The sequence below is a fragment of the Doryrhamphus excisus genome, chromosome 19, assembly GCF_030265055.1.
Source record: "Doryrhamphus excisus isolate RoL2022-K1 chromosome 19, RoL_Dexc_1.0, whole genome shotgun sequence".
Taxonomy (NCBI): domain Eukaryota; kingdom Metazoa; phylum Chordata; class Actinopteri; order Syngnathiformes; family Syngnathidae; genus Doryrhamphus; species Doryrhamphus excisus.
The window spans coordinates 10068856-10089491 of NC_080484.1; the positions used below are offsets into that span (position 1 = coordinate 10068856).

Sequence of the window (20636 nt, forward strand, 5' to 3'; positions counted from 1 at the left end):
GTGTGATTTGGATCCAACCGCCGACTCCAGTTTCCAGCTTGGAGGTGCGCCTTCCAGTGCGCATGCGCACACAACCGCTCGCTGGTACCCTATTTTTGTTGCCAGACATCACCACCACCATCCTCATCATCATCATCATCATCATCACAGTTCGGAGGGAACGTGCTCTCCCACATAGGAAACATTTTCTTCCTCGTCGTCGTCGTCGTCGGAAGACAAAGGGGGCGGGCGGGCGGCAGCTAGGAAGCCGTAAGATGAAGAAACGTTATGTGGACGCGAGCAGGCTGCGAAAGATGAAGAAGCTGAAAATAAGCGAGAAGCTGTCGGAAAGGTATTCAGCCAAGTCAGCCTCTGCTGGAGGATGCTTTTGTTGTGGCGTCTTGTCTTTGTGTGGATGTGTCACTCACCTGTCTGCATCACGTCACCAGCCACCAAACTGTCTTCTTGTGTTTGTGTGTGCCTCTCACTCGTCATTGTTTACACACATAAAATAAACCAAAAAATACCTAAGTTACCATCGGCCTGCTTGTATTGCCACTCGTGGGTCTTACTGTTACAATCATATCTTATCATTTCCAATATGTCTGATCCTTATAGGCTATTTGAGTTTTTGAAAGACCTGCATAGCAATAGAAATCACGTGCAGTAAAGAAGCACTTTTGTTTCACACTTTTTCAAAAAAAACAATGACAAAAAAAATAGAAAAACTCAATTATATGTATTATACATAACACAATAATGTAAAATAAATGCATGTTTTCATGAAAATCCAATATAATTCTTGTGATCCTCATCCTAACAAAAAGCATGCATCCAAACCCTTATCATAAAATTCCCTTTTCATTCCCATTTCAGGCTTAATGTAAGAACAGATGTTAAAAAGCATTGCTATTTAAACCATGTGCAGAAGGATGCTGTGGCTCCATCCCGCCCTGCCTCCCTCTCGCTCCTCCAGATGAAATATCGCCATGGTTACCAAACAAAGAAGGGGCGATGTGGTAGCAGCAGCCTATGGATGAGCAGAACAAAGGAGCTCCTGTTGTGGACCTTGTCATTGCCTAACATTAAATGAAAAAAACAGACAGTTGTTGTTGATTAAATTAAATTAAATTAAAAGGATGTTGACATGTTTAAGAGGCGCCGCACAATTGTACATGTAGGCTTTTATTGTCTGGATTTAAAATGACATTACGGTACTACGATGTACTGGCTGACTTACGATTCTATTGATTGTGTCTATGCAGCGCATACACCTTCCTGAAGTTTATGGCCATGTGGATGTTAGTGCTGCTGGCGGATTTCATCCTGGAATTCCGGCTGGAGTACCTGTGGCCGTGCTGGCTCTTTTTTGGGAGCGTCTACACCACTTTCCACTGCCACGGGCTGGTGAGGACCCCTGATGTTAATGTGATGTGCAGCACATTCACACCCACACCCGCATGTTTGCTATGACCTATCCATCCATTTTCAATACCCTTTATTCTCACGATGGTATGTTGGAGTCTATCCGAGCTAATTTCGGGCGAGAGGCGGGGTACACCCTGGACTGGTCGCCATCCAATCACAGGGCACATATAGACAAACAACCATTCACACTCACATTCATACCTATGGACAATTTGGAGTCACCAATTAACCTAGCATCCTAAATGAACCAGGAAGTAGCCTCCATCATAACAACCAGATGGACAAGCACTTGTTTTTTTTCACATTTAAACAGTTCAGGTGCGACTCAGTGACACCCTCAATGGATGTGATCAGAATTGCACTGTACTGAAGATGTATGCAAAACAGAAATACTTCAATACTTCAAAGAGTACTGCAATTACTACAACTGCCAAAACTAAGGGAAAGCTACCCTATTTTGACCGATAAAATAACATTTGCAAAAGAATATTGTTGAATGTAAATATAAATTGTTTAGTTTAATTAATATTTACAGTATTTTGAATTTTGTGGCTTCACTCTATCACAGGTTTTTACAAAATGATATGAATATGAATGAATGCATGATACCGTGGATAAAAGTATGCATATTTAATCAAATTTGGCTTCTACGTCCTTCTTCCCCACTCCGTTTGGAGGCTAACGAGTTAGCTCACTAGCTTGCTAATGGTTAAAGGCATGGCTCTCTCTTGTGATCCCGTAGCCGAGTTTTGTTTATGTCTTAAATTGCTCTGATGATTTACTACAATTTGTAAAATGAGTGTAAAGGTGACTATAGGGGTGTTGTTTCACGTCTGGGGGGCTCTAATAATGTTGCAAATGAAAACCTGTATTTAGAAGGGGTTTTTTTGCACTATGAAAATATTCATTCATTCAAGAAGGAATCCTACTTCTCTGAATTACATTTATCATGGTTGGGTCTAAATGTGATTAAAAATGGATTTCATATATTATTTAAAAACACAATTTAACAAGAAATATATGTTATCATTTTGGGCTATTAATATTAATTTAAAAACATTTTTCAGCATCAGGCTGCAGCGGAAGGTTTGAGAGTTGAAGCTTTTCTCATCGTCTAAACATTTTGTGTGTTTGCAGGTTATTTGTGCTGTTTTCGTTTGTGCCGCCTTCACACTTGACATCTTTTGTTTGATTTTTGTTCCTTTGCACTGGCTCTTCTTTGTGGCCAGCACCTACGTCGTGTTCAATTATATTTGGCACACAGGTGAGCGCTCTGTCACTCTTTCTCTTGTGCATGTCACATGTCAAAATGTCAAAACACTATCATTTTTTCCTGGTCTCCTCAGAGAAGGGCCTTTGCATATCCACCGTGTCCTTGTGGATTCTTCTTGTGTACACCGAGGCTTCGCTTCGGCTCAAAGACCTTAAAACCTCACACGTCAACCTCTCTCATCTCTTTGCTGCTCACTGGTACGTAGACTTTGCAATGTTGTCTGTCGGTTTCCATATATCGCCGTGTGAATGGGTGTCTATATCTGTGCATTGTTTCAGTAATTAAACGCTTCATATTTAATAACTTGCTTGCATTCACACTGTCCTCATCCAGCATTGGATATCCCGTGGTATATATGGGCTTTGATGCCACCTGCTACTTCACCAACATCTTCAAGCTGCGCATACAGAAAGCCGTGCAGACTGACAATGACTTCCACATGCAACTGCTGCAGCACTCGCTCCCGCCAGGTCTGCCGCTTTACCCCAAGATGGCGGCCGACAACGGTCGTAAGTCAATGCCGCTGTTATCAGTGTTATGGCGATATGTATTTATGTTTTTGTTGTCCTGTTAGACGTGGACTAGTCTTTCTTTGTCCTTTACAGACTCCAAATGGAAGTCAAAGGCAGAGTCCAGTCAGTACCAGTGCCATAATGGGACCGTTCTTGCTAACGATGACTCCAACACCGTAGACTGTCTCCAGATTCCTAGTGAGGCCAAACTGACCGAGAAGGCCACACAGGAAGTCAGGTCACCTGACTTGAATCGAAAGCCATTGCTGTCCAAAAACTGCTCAGGCGAGTCCAGAGAGCTGGTCCACAGCGGGACACCGGGACCAGAATCCTCCACAACCCCAGAGAAACTACCTCAGGAGGAGCAGGGCAGCAAAACCACACGGGCAGCTAAGAACTCCTCACCAAAGACCCGGAGAAACAGCACAGCCACGCCTTCGCCCCCTGGTGGCAGGACAGAGAGGAAACAGCGACCCAACTGGAAGACAGTCAGCCCAAACCGGGATGGAGCGGACAAGAACGCCTCAGCGGCTCAGAATCAGCACGCTGAGCAGCTTAGCAGGTGAGCTTTGTTTTGCCGTTCTCCTCCAGTCTCCATTCTTGGTGACTCCGCCCCACTCTCCCTCCGTGGCCCAGGCTGGAGCAGGAAGTGAGGAAGCTGAGGGGCGAGCTGCAGGTGAGCCGACACAGCGAGCAAGAACTGCGCAGTCACGTCTGCAACCTGACTAACAGCGAGAGGAGCCTGAGGCCTGAAGTGTCCCTGCTGAGACAGTCCAACATGCTCCTCCAAAGCAAGTGAGTCGGCCGACGTTTCCATTTTTTGTGGGGGGGGGTGTAATTTTTGGTGGGGATGAATCTCACATGGCATCTCACAGTCCTCATCTCTAAACGAAGAATAGCCAGTTGTATCTGTGACACAACACGGAACATATGAATATTTCATTTTTTTTCCTAAATCATTCATGATTTTTGTCTGAACATTAAAATTAAAAACTTCAATTCTCTTAAAAAAAAAAAAAGTGCAGGCTGAGAAATCAGGCCGCCAAGCAGAAATAGCAAAGAAAGCAATTACTTAAACTATGAATACTGTGGAATATTACTACATCTTGCAGTTATGATCCCTAGTGATGACTCACTCACTGCCCCCCCCCCTTTTTTTTTATAATGGCTTAATATAGGATTGTTGTTTCGTGGTTGACTGTGGCCTATTAATAGGACAAAAAGTAGTCAGTAGACGTTAGATGACTCAAACTCAATTTACTTGGGGGCCACTGGAGCTCAGGTCTGGGTGAGACTGGGTTTTCCAAAAAAAAACGCATTTATTAAAAACAAAAATTTTTTTTTAAAACTTCGCTTTGGTTCCAATTTTCTACAAGAAAAGCTCTGATAAAACTTTCCACTGTTCTCAAATATCTTACTTTTTATTTTTCTACACAAAATAAGATAAAAAAATAAATAAACAAATCAAGAATAAAGAAAATCAATCAATCAGTAATAAATAAATAAATACAATAATAATAATAATAATAAAATGGCAAATAATAAAAACTTAAGAAAGCACATATAGTTGGTGGGTAGACAAATTAAATTTTTCAGATTAAAATTAACAAAGCATTATTAGAGCCCTGTAGACATGACAAAACACGACTATAACCACATTTATACTCTTTTTATTTACAACATATTGCGCAACGGCAGGGTCTTGAGACACATGCTAACTCGTAAACTACAGAGCTAGCGACCTAAACGGTAGTCTTCAAGTTATTTCCTTTAACCTTAAATAGCCAAAAACGTACCACTTCCACACGGATAGGGAGGATAACTATTAACAGTTATTTAACCTTTAACATGAACATTAATCAAACATAATAATTTTTTCTGGGTACATGATACCATACAGCATCCATATCAAACTTGCGCGGGCCGCACTAACATTAAACTTTCATATCAGGGCGGGGCCCTCAAACTAGTGTCCTGCGGGCCACATTTGGCCCGCGGGCCACGTGTTTGAGACCTCTGGTGTAAGGAGACCGAGCTGACATGCCATGGCTGAGATCGAATTAAAAAACATTTCTCCTCTCATTCCGTGTGGAAGTGGTACATTTTGTCATTCTTCCTATCATTTGCCGAGCTCTTATCAAATACGCTTCTGCCACCTTGTGGCCGTTTTTATGGCTTGAAATTGCTATGAAGTGAAATGCATTAGTGGGTTACGTCATTGCCTGTTTTTGCCTCTTGCGCCAAAAAAAAACAGACGTATACAGTGTTGAGATCGAGGCGTTATCGCTTTATAAAAACGTATTATGATTGAGTTCATAAAAATAATAAGTAAACCATCACTTAGCATAGTAATATCTAACGATGCATAGGTTAGTTCCTTACCCAATGAAGGGCTAACATAGAGTCAGATAATAGAGTGACTCGAATGTACTTCCCGTAGGATCCTGTGTTTGACCAAAACCAAGCAACGGGACAAGCAGACCAGCGCCATGCTGGAGAAGAAGACGCGAGCCGAGACGGAGGCGAGACTGTCGCTGGAGAGGCAGCTGGTCGAGCTTCAGACGCACAAAGCGGACGAAGCGGCAAGGAGCCTGAGCAGCAGGTACCAAAGCACCACACTTTGGTATTCCTGGCAAATAACTGGCACTCTTACTGCTAACGGAAGACCGTACATGAAGAACCCCCTTCCTTTCTCCATCTCTTGCACCAGGCAGGAGAACACTGAAAGCCAAATGTTAAGGAAAAGAGTAAAAGATCTAGAGACAGAGTACAAACAACTACAGCTGGAGTGTCAAGTGAAAGAGAGTCGAGTGGTAGATCTAGAGAATGATGTGGAGGTATTTATGGATCTACTTGGGAATGTCTATGTCAGTCCGCTGTGGCACTTTTGTCTTGTTGTTGTTCTTCTTGTTGTTGTACTGTAGCTGTGTATGCTTCTTTCTTTGGTTTTGGATCGGGAGTCATCACAATTGGATATTGTTGTATTGTGTGGTGTTCGATTCCATCCCCATCTGCTTGAATCCGTACAAAGCATGCAGAAACAGATGTTACGTGTTACAGGGGACGGTTTCCAACCAATCCGAGCCAAAGTTGTCCACCATTTTAAACCCACTCTTGTGCTCGTTTGTTGTGGCACTTTAGGCTTTGGGAAAGTTCCGCTGCGTGGAAAAGGACACGGACATGCTGCTGTCCACTCTGTCCGTCCTGCAGGAGAAGGCTCAGCATCTGGAGTACAACCTGAGCGCGGAGACGCGCATCAAGCTGGACCTTTTCTCAGCGCTGGGAGACGCCCGCAGACAGCTGGAGATTGCACAAGGTTCACAGGCGTGCTTTGGAGCGCACTCTCTCATCCTCTGTGTAAAGAATTTCTACAAAAAATAGAAACTTTAGTGCCGGCAAAAATCAGACGGTCAGAAATTCCTAGATTGTCCTCTGGCGCCCTCCTGTGTTCACAAAATGTTACGTTTAACACCAGCGGCACCAGCAAGATCCAATCATTCATTTATATTTTCAACATTCGTAAGGCCTCAAGTGCAGAGAGGGCTAGGCATTTATATGAAGTAATGCTTTTAGTAAAGAGGAAGCCAAATGCATTTTATAATAATCATCTCATAGTTGTATGTATTTTAACTATCAAAATTGAACAAAATAGTATATATTACAGTACATGGTAAAGTACAAGTAAAAAATGTTACAAATAATATCAATTGTAATAGACATGATACTACCACATTTTGGATTTTTTTTTCATTTGATAAAAAAACAAAAGTGCTGTTTTTCAGATATACTTTTTAGTATACAAATGTAATTGAATTATGTTAAAAATAAGATTCTTAATATTTATAATAATAATAATACATTTTATTTGTATAGCGCTTTTCAAAATACTAATACTAAATATACAAAATACTATACATATGTTTCATTAATTATTACATATGTTTTGTTTTATTTATAACTAAAATAAATAAGTTACAAATAATATAAATGATAAATATGATAGGAGTATTTTTTATCATTTGATAAAATTACCCAAATAAATTTGCTATTTTTCACATATATAATTATTTTAGAGGCATGAAAATATATTGGAATCATAACATGTAAAAAAAATTACAAATATATTAGATAGAAATATAATATAATGTATTATAATTGTATATTGTAGCTAAAATAAATTAATAAAGTAGTATGTTGCAAATATGAATTATAATAGATATTATACCGCCGCATTTTGAGAGTGAATTTGTTTAAATACGTTTTATTTGACAAATTATGATTTTGTAAAAAAAAATTTAAATAAGATTCATTTTAAAACAAATATTATATACATATGAATAGAATACAGGTATGTGCAAAGTATGTATAACATCATTGAAGTGTTTGCAGAAGTGGGTTCCAAAGGTTGTAGATCCCAATCCATACGTTGTTGTTGCTCCCGTTCAAGGCGAGTACTCATCCTGCATGTCGTCACCTTTCAGATAAGCTGATGAAGCAGGAGAGGGAAATCAGCCACATGAAGCAGAAGATCGCCGAGGTGATGGCCGTCAGCCCCGCCGTGTCCTACTTGGCTCCTCGGCCCGCTGTACCGCAGTATCTCACCAAGCTGCTCACCTCGGAGCGCTACATGCTCAACCCGAGGGCCCTCATGTATCAGTGTCTGAAGAAGTAGACCCCCCACGCGGTAAGAGGGAGGGGGCTTATAACGTGGAAGCGACATCGCCGTGTGGACCTGAAGCAGCTCCCACACGGCGACACGCCTTCTTTGCTGCACAACTGGTGCTAACCTTCGCGTCCTTTGCTACGTTTTAGTTCATCGCTGATGTGGACGACATTGGAGATAGAGATAGCACAATCGTTTCACAACAAAAGACAAACTAAACATGGATTCATTGACATTGATGGATTCAATGCTAGTTCGGAACAAAGAGACATTTTTACATATAATCCCTGTCCAAAAAAACATGTATCACCACATTTACTTGAAAATTTGTTTTTTTTTTAATCTTTAAACAATTTGACCAAGAATTACAATTTTTTTTGTAATTAAAACACTCATTTTTGTGGGATTTTTTTTTAATAATGTGAGATTTATTTATTACTAGACACAATATAAAAAAAAGTATAAGATAACAAGAAAAATATATAATATTCCGCCATACGTAGATTAGCATGGCTGATTTGTCTTGTAAATGTTTCTCTTTTGATTTCTCTTACGACTTAATTCTCAAAATCTTATTTTATTCTTATAATCTTATTTTGGTTCTCCGTTGTAAAAGGTAATAGGATTTTTATTCTCAGAAATTTCCAACGTTTTTTCTCGATAATTTACCATTTTGTTGTTGGGAATTTACAACTTCTTTTCTCGTTAATTTTTGAGAATAAAGTAATATTTCATAATCGTAACAGGTGTAATAAATATAAAAATAAAAATATCAGGATAAATAAATAAATTTCTGTTTTATTAACAGAAATTTATGACATTCTTGGAAATTTAACAGGGAAAGGTAATTTTTTTCCCTCGTGAATTTACACTTTTATTGCTGTAAATTTACAATGTTATTCTCAAATGTAGAACGTTTTTTTCTCGTAGATTTGACAGTCATAAAAATGGGAGATTTTAAAGTCATATTTCCAACTTTTCTCATTAATTTACAATTTTATTGTCGTAAATGTACATTATTATTTTCATAAATGTACAACTTTTTTTCTCGTGAATCTTTGTCATAACAGGGAAAGATAATAATGTGACTTTTTTTCCTCTGAAATTTCCAACTTTTTTTTTGTGAATTCACAATGTTATTGTTGTAAATGTACAACTTTTTATCGTAACTGTACGAGATAAAAAGTTGACAAGAATAACGTAAATTCACGTTTAACTGTAAGTTTACTTTTAATTTATTTTTAATTTGAGAATAAAGTCATACATTCACGAGAAAAAACGTTGTACATTTATGAGAATAACATTGAAGATTTTCATTTAATTTACTTTCCCCCCCCCACATTTATGAGAATAAAGTCATAAATTTAACCAGATAGAAAGTCAAAACAAGCGATCTGGCGATACATGTTTTTGAATGGGACGGCGATGTTGTTTTTTTCACAAGCTATTTGACACCAAGGCAGCTGAGGTCAATGACCAAACAAATGAATGAATCATCAACAATTTTTCAAGGTTCTTTGAGCCAAGAGGCCAAAGGACCATTTTGTCTTCTACTTGTTATTCCAGCTATAGAATACGTATCTAATGATCTTCATTCTGCAAAGTGCAGCAACTAAACGACCGAATGAGGACATACGGTACGTTGACGTGTGGACCAAAGGTGGTCCAGCAGCTGAATGACTGTGCCTAAAGACATTACTTTCAAAGTTGATGTAATGTGTTTTGCAATGAAGTGCTATGTACTGTTTTTGGATTTTTTTTTACTCACCATGTACAGAATTGATATTGAAAACACTCCAGAGAAGTGGAAACGTTGCCATTTTTTTGGGTAGCTTTGTTTCTAGGGTGTTTTATATCAAAACTATTTTTTAGTCTTGCTGTACTTTTTATTATTATTATTATGGTAATACCTCTTCTGTCATATTTGTCAGTATGAAAGTGTAATGGAAGAGCACACATTGTGACGTCAAAAAGTACGTACAAGGAGTATACTGGGACAAGGGCTACTGTTTCTTAAAATGTTGATGGAGGATGTTTTTTGTATAAATTACTCAATTTTTTCTCTCATTTTTGTGCATCATTTTACAGCATTATGTCATCGTAGCCTCCATTTAGTGGAAATAGCAGTATCTAATCACAGTGGAGGAACAGCAAAGGATTAATTATTGAGATATATATATATATATATATATATATATATATATATATATATATATATATATATATATATATATATATATATATATATATATATATATATATATATATATATATATATATATATATATATATATATATATATATATATATATATATATATATATATATATATATATATATATATATATATATATATATATATATATATATATATATATATATATATATATATATATATATATATAACTTGCTGTGTCACCTACAACGCAAAGCTAAATTAAATGTGTTATCAAAATAATTACACATAAAAATCAGAATCAACAACATCTCATAAAATAATAATGGCACTTAAGCATCATCATTATGAACGGACAACAGAAAGCACTTTTTGATGCAAAGGTAAACAGTGCTGAATGCTGCCCCCTGTGGGCAAATGAGTTCATCACACAAACTACAACTACAGTGGGCGTGATTAAAAGCAGGTGTAAATGGATTTTAATGGCATTTAGGGTTCGTATTTTTGCTTTAGAATCCACACCTCGTTCCTCCGATTGACGAGTTTAAAGGGGCTGTCGTAGCCCGCCGTGTAGTACGGCGTGTCCACAAACGGAACTCCGTCCCTCTGCAGGCTCTCCACAAGCTTAAGGAGCTCCTCCTGTTTGAGATTCTCATCGGAGAACCCCCCGTAGGTTCTGGTCCCAAAAGGTAAAATCATGAGAGGGTGTTGGAGGAGCTATTGAGATTTGGAGGTGATTGTTCCTCACCTGATATACGCTGTGAACTCCTTCCTGTTCTCCACGAACACATCCGGATCGCTCGGTTCTGGAGGATTGTCCTGATGCTCCTCAGGGATGTAGAAGGACACAGTGAAGTGGGACTCGCACGTGGGGCCATCTCCGGGGTTCACGCGACACGTCACGGGGGCCGTCATCTCCACTTTGACCTCTGATAAAAAGGTGAAACATACTCTTCCATTTCATCATCAAAAACCATGACCACGTGGTACACCAAACTGTGCTATTCTATTTAACGAAGCCAGACACAGCGGGAAATGGCATGAAGTTTATGTCCGGAAGCGGAAGTCGTGGTCTAGGTACAGGTATCGTTGGGAAGCTCGTGGCCATATTCCCAGTGGGTGCTGATGGATTAAACAACTCTGCGGTAAGATGCTGACACCTTTCTCAATTTCCGCTATGGACCTGTTCATTTATTATTGCCTGACTGAGTAGCTAGTGGTGTCATTGGCTGGCATTTTTGTTGTGTCTTTGTCTCTGTTGTATCTTTAATGCTTGTTTAGCCCTGAACTGATGAATATTTTACCAACGAGCACAGTGTTGGCTTGATGTGTTTCATAGGTATAAAAAGCACCGTAGTGGCTTGATGTTTGTGTTGCTGTTGAAAACTTACTGTTGACATTGTTGCCTTGTATATACTTGAAAAGTTTCCGGAAGCCCGCCCCCAAGGCTTCATCTAGATTCATGCCGCTCACAGTAGTGCTGACCCACTTGGTGGGCTTGTAGGTGCGGATCTCATAGTCAGTAGCCTGCAGTGCGCACACACACACACACACACACACACTAAGTTACACTAAGTTCAATCGACCTCACAAAATGAATTGTTTGCCATGTGTTTATGACAGCTGGATGTCCAATATGGTTGAATTAATGTTAGAAACTACAGGTAAACGTTTACCTTCGTGTCGCACCCGTCGTCTTTGGGTTCTGTGACTGCTGGGTACTGTAGTCCGGTGGAGAAAAGCGCTTGTTTAATAGTTTTAAACATAACTGCTGCAGTGTTCAAATCACGAGTAAACGTCGACAATATTAACCATGAATAGCCTAAATACGGAATCACAATGATTTTAGTATTAACAGGTAAATTCGTGTCGTAGCCTGAAAGTAGCGAATGTTAGCAGAATGACAGAAAATGACATAACCCTCTCCGCACTTGCATGCGCCTTGTTGCCTCCGCCTTTGTTTTTGTAACATTCAGATCACGTGAACCCACACCGCGCTCCGATTGGTTGAGTACACCACCCCGTTTTGCCTCTTAATAACTTCCTGTCACGTGAATATAGCGAGTTCCGACTGGCTTTATTTGTTCTTTTTAGTTAGCTATCATTTACAAGAAGAAAAAGAAGCATAACGCTGAAGTTACACTAGGCAGAAATGATGAGTAAATGGAGGAAAAGTATCAAAAAAAAGAAAACGACTTCCAAGACGTAGGACTGACAGAATTGACAGGGAAAAGCTGCTACATCTACGACTGGTTTCCTTATGATTATTTCATCGTTAAGATGCATAGTTTTTCGTCGGTTTCCATCAAGCATTATTGAACTAATAGTAGAAGATACCCTCAGACATAAGCATTGGCAGGAAACAATTAAAAACAGACAATGCTGGCATGAAAATCCTCCAGCTGGTTTTTCAAAGTTAGAGACACCAAAATGTCACCATTTCCCTCAAGGGAGCCACAAGAAAAAAAAAAAAGAAGCCATCGCTTGAAGGCCTGTGTCCTCTCAAAGTTAGCGCTCAATGTGTAAAAACTAAAAGTCATAAGTAGAGGCGGTCAGTGACTGGCGATTCTGGTTTATGAAGCGGAGAATGTCATCTTTGGAGAGCTTCTCCGGGTCCACCCGTGTCTGAGAATCGTGCACAATGACGCCGTCCTCCCACGCCCAGAAGAGACGATTAGCTTGGCAGGTGCTGAAGAGGACGGAAACAAAATGACAAATACTTTTTGACGTTTTGCCGCCGCAATTTTGATGATCACTGTCCAAAATATTGCAAACATCAAATGTTTATTATAGTAACATAAGGATGGTACATACTCGAAGTGGGCCACTGCGTTAGCTGGTGGGACATACTCAGCTTTCCGGGTTTCACAATTATAGTAGTACTCCTTTTTGGTGGTTTTGCTGAACGCCATCGTCCACGGACCTAAAAGATGGCGGCAGAAGCACAGCTGAGTATGCGTATGTTGATTGGCGCATGACACACACTGACTCGGCTGAAACGCACTTCTGACAGTCTTGATGATGTAAATGCCGGTGGGGAGGAAGTGGCGGTCGTCTCGGCCTGTGTATGAAAGACGCGGGACTCCGCCTGAACTCTTTGTTACTTTCATTTCCAGTCTGATTAAAAACAATTTAAAAAAAAGACTTGAAAAAATGATCAGGATCCCTACATCAGGGCATAGACATCAGAAACAAAACTCTTATTTTAAGCGCTGTGGATTCATCTTACCTGACAAAGATCTTCTCCATTTCCGCCAGTCTATACACCTCCTTCACTCTGTGTGGACGCAGACAATAAATTCATAAATAAATAAAGTAGAACCACAAAAAAGGAAATCTGCAATTTTGGGGGGAATTTTGCCCATCATCCACAATCTTTATGTGAAACATGCGCACACATCTTTCTCTTTTCTGTGCGCTCTAAAAGAGAAACTATGCTAACATTGCATGTGAGATGAAATACCTATTTCAACAATAAAGGGTTCTTTAACCCCCCCAAAGAACGGCAACAATGTACCATTTACATAACTGACCTGTATATAAATCAAAATCATAACACAAAGAACTATTTTTGTTGCGTAGTGACACAGCGCCTCATGTCACGAAACCGATTATAGTCGAAATAAACGTGTCCCCGTGATGTCCATTGTTAGCGCCCTCATGCTAAATGTTTTTCTCTCTTTCGACACCTTCAAAAAAACTCACCTAATGGGGTTCATGTCAGGTCTGCTGGGTTTCGCCACCGCCTTCACAAACATCTCCACCAACTGGATCCTACCAGGAAAGGGAGACGCGTCACGATTAGTTGAGCGTTTATAAGAAAGAAGTATAGAATAATATCACATTTTGTATGAGGATGAAGCCGTAAAATGCAGATTTTTTTTTAAAGTGGTGGCTTAAGAAACATGACCGGCAACATGTGTGGCTTGTCACTCCGCCAGGACGAAGCGAAAGACAGAAAAGGAACGTGACAAGACATTTAAGGAAACTAAATATGTACCTTCAATTTAGCGGTGAAATAAGTTTTGTGACTCCAAGTGGATTTTAATTCAAACGGCTCTTTTTGATGCTAAACGTTGCAATGGACCAAATCATTCATTCATTCATTTTCTACCGCTTATCCTCATGAGGGGGGGGGGAGTCTCCAGCCAATCACAGGGCACATATAGACACACAGAGATGGCCGAAGTTGGAATCAACCTCGGGTCTCCAAACTGTGTGGCCTGCACGCTAGCCACTCAGTTGCCATGCAGCCGACTTTAGAACATTTTTCCACAAATCTAACTTCAGCCTTGACTTATTCTGATTGGCCCCAATGCAAGGATGCGTTTCATACCGACGCTTGAAGTCCTGATCTCTGACATCGGTGCCGTTGAGTACGATGGCATCCATCACGTGCACGGCGTTAATTCGGCGCTGCGCTTTTCCCTGTGGACGGGGGCGGGGTCATACGTTCAAGAGCTCAGCAGGAATATTTCAACTTTCTGACATCAACGTTGTGATTCAACAGAGCAAAAAGCGAGCCACGCTCACCTCGCCTTTCAGCTCCTGGACGATCTCCACAGTCAGGAGGGTATCTCTGGGAAGCTCCAGCTTGAAATTCTCCAGCTTCTTCCAGCGTAACGGCATTTTACAATCCCATGTGTAAATCTGGGACTTCTGCGTGAGGAAACGGGGTTACAAAACACATTTAAACGGACTGATGATGATCTTGGTGCCACATTCATTCAGAGAATGAAGATCCCGAACCAAATGATGAGCTTGAAATGAGCTAAGCATCTAAAGCCAGTATTAGAAGTACAATTTGCTGCATTTAATCGGGCTCGGAAACCCCAGAAACTAGACGACACTCATTCAACTTAAATTAAGTGGTGTCTTTGAACGCAGCCCCAAATTGCTCATAACATGATTGACGTGTACTGTACTGAAGAGAATAGCAATTTTCAGATGCGTCATACATACACTTGAAGTCCTGTCATTTATCTTTCTGTGCATAAAATACAGTACAAATTTACATATTTCACACTTTGTTGCAAATGTTGATTAATCGTGAATAATTAATTTGAAAACTGATTCATTTGATTACAAATTTGAATCATTTGACAGACCTAGTGTTAACTTGAAGGCTGGCATCACTGGTAGTGTTTCTCCAGACTCACCCCGAGCGCTAGAAGAAAGAGCTGCTCGCCACCTCCCACAATGCAGCAGTGGTCCATTATATGAGACAGCCGACAAAGAGTGCTGGAGTTGAGTGGCATCGTGGTGTTCTTGAACGCATTTGCTGCGTTATTCTGAAGCCAAACAAACACAATTGAAACTAATAAGATGTTAAATGTCACCTTACATCTTAATAACACATTTACACACCTTCATCAGCTCATAGAATTTGGACTTTGGGTCACAGAAAGCCGGAGCGACCCTAGCCTCGTCGGGCACCTGAGAACAAACATGATGTATTAAAGAGTGCTGCTACAATTAATAGAGCAAAGTAGTGCTGACTCACCCCCCAAAGCTTGAGACATTCCTTGCGGATGGAGGCTTGCCTCATCTCTGAGAGCTCCCTGCAGGTGCCGACACAATCCGTTTCACACAAAACCCAAACAGACACACGTAGCAGTAGATTCGAGGCCAGAAAAAGCTACTCACGGATTGTTAACAAAGGCGTGGATCTTGGCCAAAGCCTTGATCTGGACTGCACACAAGCTATGGAAACAGTCGGTAAATGTGAGTTTTGTTGAAACATTGACATGTCATCCCTCATTCTATCTCAGTTTTTGAAAACAATTTCCTATTATTAGTCCATATACACTGAAGGACAAGTTATATGCAGTATTCTGATCACTAGGCATTTTTATATTACCTTCACATTGTATGAAGTCCGCCTCACATGATTGTGATGCGATGCGTTTTTTTTCTTCTTACTTAAACACTTATATTCAGAATAAGTATATTGCGAAGGCTAACGAGTAGATTGCTATGCTGGAGGCTGCCGCCTCATATCCCTGCAGCCATCCCGTAGCCTGTATAATGTGGTGTAAACAAAGAATAGGAATGTAAAGGTGACTATAGGGTTGTTATTTCATGGCGGTGATTTCCTATGCTCTAACTATGAAAATAGTTCATTTATTAAGTCATTCACTACCAAAGACGTATTTATATGTTTTTTTTAAGTTAATATTCAATCCTACTTTGTGGAATTTCACTTACCGTGGTCGGGCTTGGAACCAATACGATAAACAATGTGCCCCGCCCCGCTTTTACTCATGTTTTTTTTTTTTTACTCATGTTTTAACTGTGTATTAACCAATGAATGTTGTATTTTGGTGTGTCTTTTATTCTGTTTACTTGCTTTATTCAACTCCATTCTTCTGTAAAGTGTCTTTGAGTATTTTGAAAAGCGCTATACAAATAAAATGTATTATTATTATTACATAAAACATGAACGTGAACAGTGAAGTAAGACAGGTGTACCTTTCATTGGAGTTGACCATGAAGTGGTAGAAGTCTGTATCCTCCTTGATGATGCTCAGGGGAACCACGGCAGTTACATCCGTGTCGGTGTTCTTCAGCTGCTGGAGTTTCAGGTTGACTTTGAACATGTACTCCCTGACGGCGTCTGAGCCAGGCTTTAAACCTCGGCATACCACATACCTGCCAGCATATAGATAGACATAGATAGACTCCCTTTATTGTCATTGCACAAAAACACAGTAGTGAAATTGCCAACGAAATGTCGTTGCCTGGCTCCCATATAATAACAGACACAAAAGAAGATAAGTAATAATAAATAATAATAATAATGTGGAGAATAAATAGATAGAATAGACACCAAATATGAACAACATAATGTAAAGAATGTAAAGTGAACAGTAAATTGCCCAAATAATTTAAATAAATAATAATAATATTTCCCGCACTCTGCATCAATCTTTGTAAAAGACGCATGTATATGTCTGAGTCTGTATGTACAGGATTATTTTGACCCAGTTTAAGAAAGACAGACATAGACATCACGAAGGCCACCAACTTAATAAAGACAACCACCAGCAGCCCCACCTCTCCGAGTTGGCAGGCCGACTGGTCACAGGTTTGAAGAGCGAGATCCGGTCAAAGCAGAGGTACAGCAAGTAGACCAAACCCACGCTGAAAGGAGTGAAGAGGTCAAAGGTCTTGCAGACAAAATGTCCACCTGGAAAGGAGAAAGAGGATCAGTTCTAATCTGTTGTAACTCAAAAAGTCATGTTTCAACCAAGCAGTTCAGCTCGAAATCATAATACATAATTAGATTATGTAGATGACCGCTTGCAACTGACCTATCCTCAGTGTGGAGAGAGCGGTGAGGAACTGGCAGAGCATTAACTGTTTGCTCAAGATCTCCTGAAGGTTCTCCTGGCCATCCACGCTGAAACCCTGTTGTTACAGAAAATCATAGTCGGTCATCTAAGCAGGAAGTGGCTGCGTTGAAGAACGCGCACTCACCCCGTCTGCCATAAGGAAGTGTAACCCTCTTCTCTCCGTACTGTCCAGCACAAAGTTCCTGAAGGCCGTCACGTTTTCTGGCCGTGTGATGTCGCCGTCGCCGTCCACGCCTCCTTCGCCTGGGACACGAGGAGGTCAAAGGTCATAGCCGTAAGTCATAGAAGTCGTGCCTGCATTATGGAGGGGGTTGGTACCATAGTAGGGCTCAAACAACTCGCTGGGGGCGGCGAAGAAATCCTCCAGTTTGAAGTCACAGGGTCCTCTCAACGTCATGCCAAAGCCTTTGGCGTGCCAGCGTCTCTTCCACAGGATGTACTCAGAAAAGCCGCCGGGCCCTGCGCACACGTCACCGAAGTACAAAAGCTTGTACTCGGATTTATTGATCAGAGGCGTCTACATGGGAGAGAGGGTGGAAAGTTTGTCTTGGTGCCACCTTGAAAGAGACAAACGTGGCGTTACTTCGTTCTACACACTCACCCCTTCTGAATTCTTTGGGTTGGTGAACATGTAATCAAAGCAGTGGTCAATGTTGGCCATTTTCATCGCTGCTCTGGATACAAAACACATGGAATACGACTTGTCAGCATCCTACAGTACCTTTTTGAAGTTCTCTTTTGTGCTCTGTTCTTGTCAGGGTCCCCCTCAGTTCACAGTTCTCCTTGCACCGTGAGGCGTTCAGGCGCACTCTTAATTGTGATTGTTAGTTGCCAATTGTTTTTCACTTTGGTGCACCGTTGGAGGTACGCGCACCCCACTTTGGGAACCCAGGTTCTACATGAAAGTAAATGAAGAGAGTGAGAGAGACTCACCTGTTGAGGAAGATTCCTCCTCGGATTGTTTCGTAGGGGTTTGAACGAGTACGTGCCCTCCTCATCTCCTCACCCTCCAGGACGTCAAACGCTGACTGTTTAGCAGCAGAAATAAATGACACTTTGTCAGAAGGGATGCGTCACTATATTTCACTCATGTTTGTAAACCTTGCATAACTGCATAAGCCCTAATGGCACACTATGGTAATGACCTGGTAAATATCTGGTCACACTACTATACATAATCCTCTGATGAATTGTATTGCATGGAATAAGCATCATCATTTGATTTAAAGTATGTTAACAGTTGGGAGAGTGTATTATTCATAATTCTTCCACCAATATTTTCACTTTTACTGCAAATCAGTATCGGCTATCGGCCTCACTGACTACGAAAAATTGGTATTGGTATAAACCCTGAAAAAACATTGCAGGCGATCTTTATGAGTAAGAAAAGCCTTAATGTGAACCCACCTTGCACAGTAGAAGAGTGTGCAGGAGGTCCTTAGTGCAAAACTCAGTCTCATCCTCAATCTTCATTTTGTTCTGTAAAAAAAAGGGGAATGCAGTTCAGATGGAGAATACCAACAATGATATGAAGTAATACGATGTATTTATCTAAAGTAACTACTTACTGGGCCCACAGTCATCCAGTCCCTCAATTCATCCGCATCTGGAATTTCAGTAGTGCATTCTGGGAACCAGTCGACCTTTTCTGTGGCACTGGGCTGTAGACAAACATATCCAGGGGGTAAAAAGTGTACCAGGTGTTTATTTAATGGTACAGAATTTATTAGAGAGAAGGTACACTAATGATAATCATACGTGAACACACACACCTCAGGTTCATCTCGCCAGTCCACATTGAGCGTCCCCTGGAAACCCTGCAGCTTGAACCCAAGACCCCGCCGTCCTCTCTGGGTTGACGCCTCCACTATCTCCTTGCGGCCCTGACCAAACTTCCCAAGACCCTCGCCCACACAGAAGCCCATCTTGGCCTGTGAGAGTTAAGTCATTTACCAAGTTATGTCATTTCTCCAGACACCAAGAATCATAGTATACAGTATATACAGTATACAGTATCTTGTGTTAGTGTGACATTTGCAACGCTACCATCATGTTCTTTGATGCGCTGTTGTACATGGAGAATGTGGTGCTCTGCGTGGTGCATTCTGGGTCCTGGTTGTCGACAGATATGGAAGGCATGGAGAATGTGGCTCGGGGTTCATCCTGGTCGCTGAGAGTGTCATTTTGGCTAGTGTCTGGAAAAAGATGACATGAACCACTGTGAGAAAAATCATGGTTTGGACTGTTATCTTGATAAGTAGAATACCAAGGATAGGCGATCTACCTTGTCTGGACAATCTTGACTCTTCATCTGAGCTGCTGTCGTCATGCTTCCTCTTCGCAGCCTGCAAAGGTGCGGTGTCGATTCTTCTCTTCATTATTGCTGCTGGAGAACACACAACTTGAATCACATGTCAAACAGGTTTACAGCATAACTATGCACTATAAGTAACTTTTGTGTGCTGAAAACAACACAAAACACGTTTACATTACTGAAACTGATCATTTTTTTCTTTTGGTTAAATTATTATCCCACTGTGTTACAAATAATACTTCTGAGTTCTCGGGGAATTGAATCCATCCCAACTGCACTGTTAAGGTTGTCTTAGAAGACGTTTTGCCTCTCATTCGAGCAGGTTTCATCATTCATTCACAGGCAGTACTTTCACATCTTCAATTGGTTTAGTAAATAATACAGACACGCGAGTCACACTAAAGACCTTCATGTAGCAGTACATACTTTGTTGTTGTCTATTATGCAACTTTAACTTTATATGTGTATAGTAATGGGTAACAAACAACAGCAATGGCATGACTTTACTCAATAAAAAAGGTCCAAGTTGATAATACACTTACTGTACAAACTACGTGTGGCAAATGTAATGATATTTGGAAATAAACTGAATCGGCTCTTCAGATTAAATGCTTCGGGTTTTTTCTTCTCTGGTTTCCAACGAAACGAAACTGCGTAGCTTTAGCTGTGCGCCACCTAGCATAGCCATTTAGTCTTTACCGGCTCAAAGGTGTCACCTTCCCTCCTCAAGGATAGACCGCAAACTCCAAAATTCCGGAGTGAAATAGAGGGAAAAAATGCAACTTTTGTTAATAATTTCGGCTACATTGGCCAAAGTTCCATATAAGAATTCCAAGTAGTTTTTTTTAACACATCCTTTTGGGTCCTTGTCCTACTGAGGGCGCATGTGTATAGTGTAGGACGCTCGAATATGACGTCAGAAAGGACAACAGACAA

At 40.6% G+C, this 20636-nt stretch overlaps 3 protein-coding genes and 1 long non-coding RNA gene across 9 annotated transcripts; 2 read left to right on the forward strand and 2 right to left on the reverse strand.

Moving 5' to 3' along the window:
- Window positions 1–9916, forward strand: si:dkey-12h9.6 (macoilin-1). 3 transcript variants are annotated; one of them, XM_058057693.1, is made up of 11 exons: window positions 5–331; window positions 1245–1386; window positions 2545–2671; window positions 2754–2877; window positions 3014–3189; window positions 3286–3754; window positions 3829–3987; window positions 5633–5794; window positions 5903–6029; window positions 6334–6508; window positions 7674–9916. In XM_058057693.1, the coding sequence occupies exons 1-11, from the start codon at window positions 63–65 to the stop codon at window positions 7862–7864; spliced, it is 2121 nt and encodes a 706-aa protein (XP_057913676.1). In that variant the 5' UTR covers window positions 5–62; the 3' UTR covers window positions 7865–9916. The 3 variants fall into 3 exon arrangements, 2 of the variants coding, with proteins under 2 accessions (XP_057913675.1, XP_057913676.1); XM_058057692.1 differs by having other exon boundaries at window positions 1–331; window positions 5633–6029; XR_009120271.1 differs by lacking the exon at window positions 5903–6029 and having other exon boundaries at window positions 2–331; window positions 7674–7821.
- Window positions 9917–10268: 352 nt separating this feature from the next.
- hebp2 (heme binding protein 2) lies at window positions 10269–11967 on the reverse strand. Its single transcript, XM_058057530.1, has 4 exons — window positions 11708–11967; window positions 11423–11558; window positions 10780–10960; window positions 10269–10707 (listed from the first exon to the last, which is right to left on the reverse strand). Exons 1-4 carry the CDS (start codon window positions 11795–11797, stop codon window positions 10521–10523), a joined length of 594 nt encoding a protein of 197 aa, XP_057913513.1. The 5' UTR covers window positions 11798–11967; the 3' UTR covers window positions 10269–10520.
- LOC131107461 (uncharacterized) lies at window positions 10547–17938 on the forward strand. Its single transcript, XR_009120259.1, has 3 exons — window positions 10547–10971; window positions 11051–11176; window positions 17559–17938. It is a non-coding gene; the product is annotated as an uncharacterized LOC131107461 (long non-coding RNA).
- On the reverse strand, window positions 12088–20597 carry cmtr1 (cap methyltransferase 1). Of its 4 annotated transcripts, none has more exons than XM_058057527.1 (24): window positions 20400–20597; window positions 19671–19769; window positions 19433–19581; window positions 19159–19317; window positions 18955–19047; window positions 18794–18865; window positions 18320–18414; window positions 17988–18060; window positions 17705–17903; window positions 17511–17629; window positions 17345–17441; window positions 17088–17220; window positions 16503–16682; window positions 15678–15734; window positions 15535–15592; window positions 15399–15467; window positions 15191–15322; window positions 14565–14690; window positions 14368–14459; window positions 13737–13805; window positions 13261–13308; window positions 13036–13148; window positions 12846–12954; window positions 12088–12720 (listed from the first exon to the last, which is right to left on the reverse strand). In XM_058057527.1, the coding sequence occupies exons 2-24, from the start codon at window positions 19762–19764 to the stop codon at window positions 12561–12563; spliced, it is 2496 nt and encodes an 831-aa protein (XP_057913510.1). In that variant the 5' UTR covers window positions 19765–19769; window positions 20400–20597; the 3' UTR covers window positions 12088–12560. The 4 variants fall into 4 exon arrangements, with proteins under 4 accessions (XP_057913510.1, XP_057913509.1, XP_057913511.1 ...); XM_058057526.1 differs by having other exon boundaries at window positions 19671–19772; XM_058057528.1 differs by lacking the exon at window positions 20400–20597 and adding an exon at window positions 20243–20382 and having other exon boundaries at window positions 19671–19772.
- Between the last annotated feature and the right edge of the window lie 39 nt (window positions 20598–20636).

Excerpts from the sequence above, each read along its gene's own strand:
- hebp2 (XM_058057530.1), bottom strand. The coding sequence starts at position 11,797 with ATGTTTAAAACTATTAAACAAGCGCTTTTCTCCACCGGACTACAGTAC. Across the intron at positions 10,961-11,422 it reads ACAAGGCAACAATGTCAACA|AGGTCAAAGTGGAGATGACG; the intron begins GTAAGTTTTCAA and ends CCTTTTTATCAG. Across the intron at positions 10,708-10,779 it reads GAGTTCACAGCGTATATCAG|AACCTACGGGGGGTTCTCCG; the intron begins GTGAGGAACAAT and ends TTTTGGGACCAG.
- cmtr1 (XM_058057527.1), bottom strand. The coding sequence starts at position 19,764 with ATGAAGAGAAGAATCGACACCGCACCTTTGCAGGCTGCGAAGAGGAAG. Across the intron at positions 18,866-18,954 it reads ACTGGATGACTGTGGGCCCA|AACAAAATGAAGATTGAGGA; the intron begins GTAAGTAGTTAC and ends TTTTTTTTACAG. Across the intron at positions 12,955-13,035 it reads CATCATCAAGACTGTCAGAA|GTCCGTGGACGATGGCGTTC; the intron begins GTGCGTTTCAGC and ends GCCATCTTTTAG.
- si:dkey-12h9.6 (XM_058057692.1), top strand. The coding sequence starts at position 63 with ATGCGCACACAACCGCTCGCTGGTACCCTATTTTTGTTGCCAGACATC. Across the intron at positions 3,755-3,828 it reads CACGCTGAGCAGCTTAGCAG|GCTGGAGCAGGAAGTGAGGA; the intron begins GTGAGCTTTGTT and ends TCCGTGGCCCAG. Across the intron at positions 6,030-6,333 it reads ATCTAGAGAATGATGTGGAG|GCTTTGGGAAAGTTCCGCTG; the intron begins GTATTTATGGAT and ends GTGGCACTTTAG.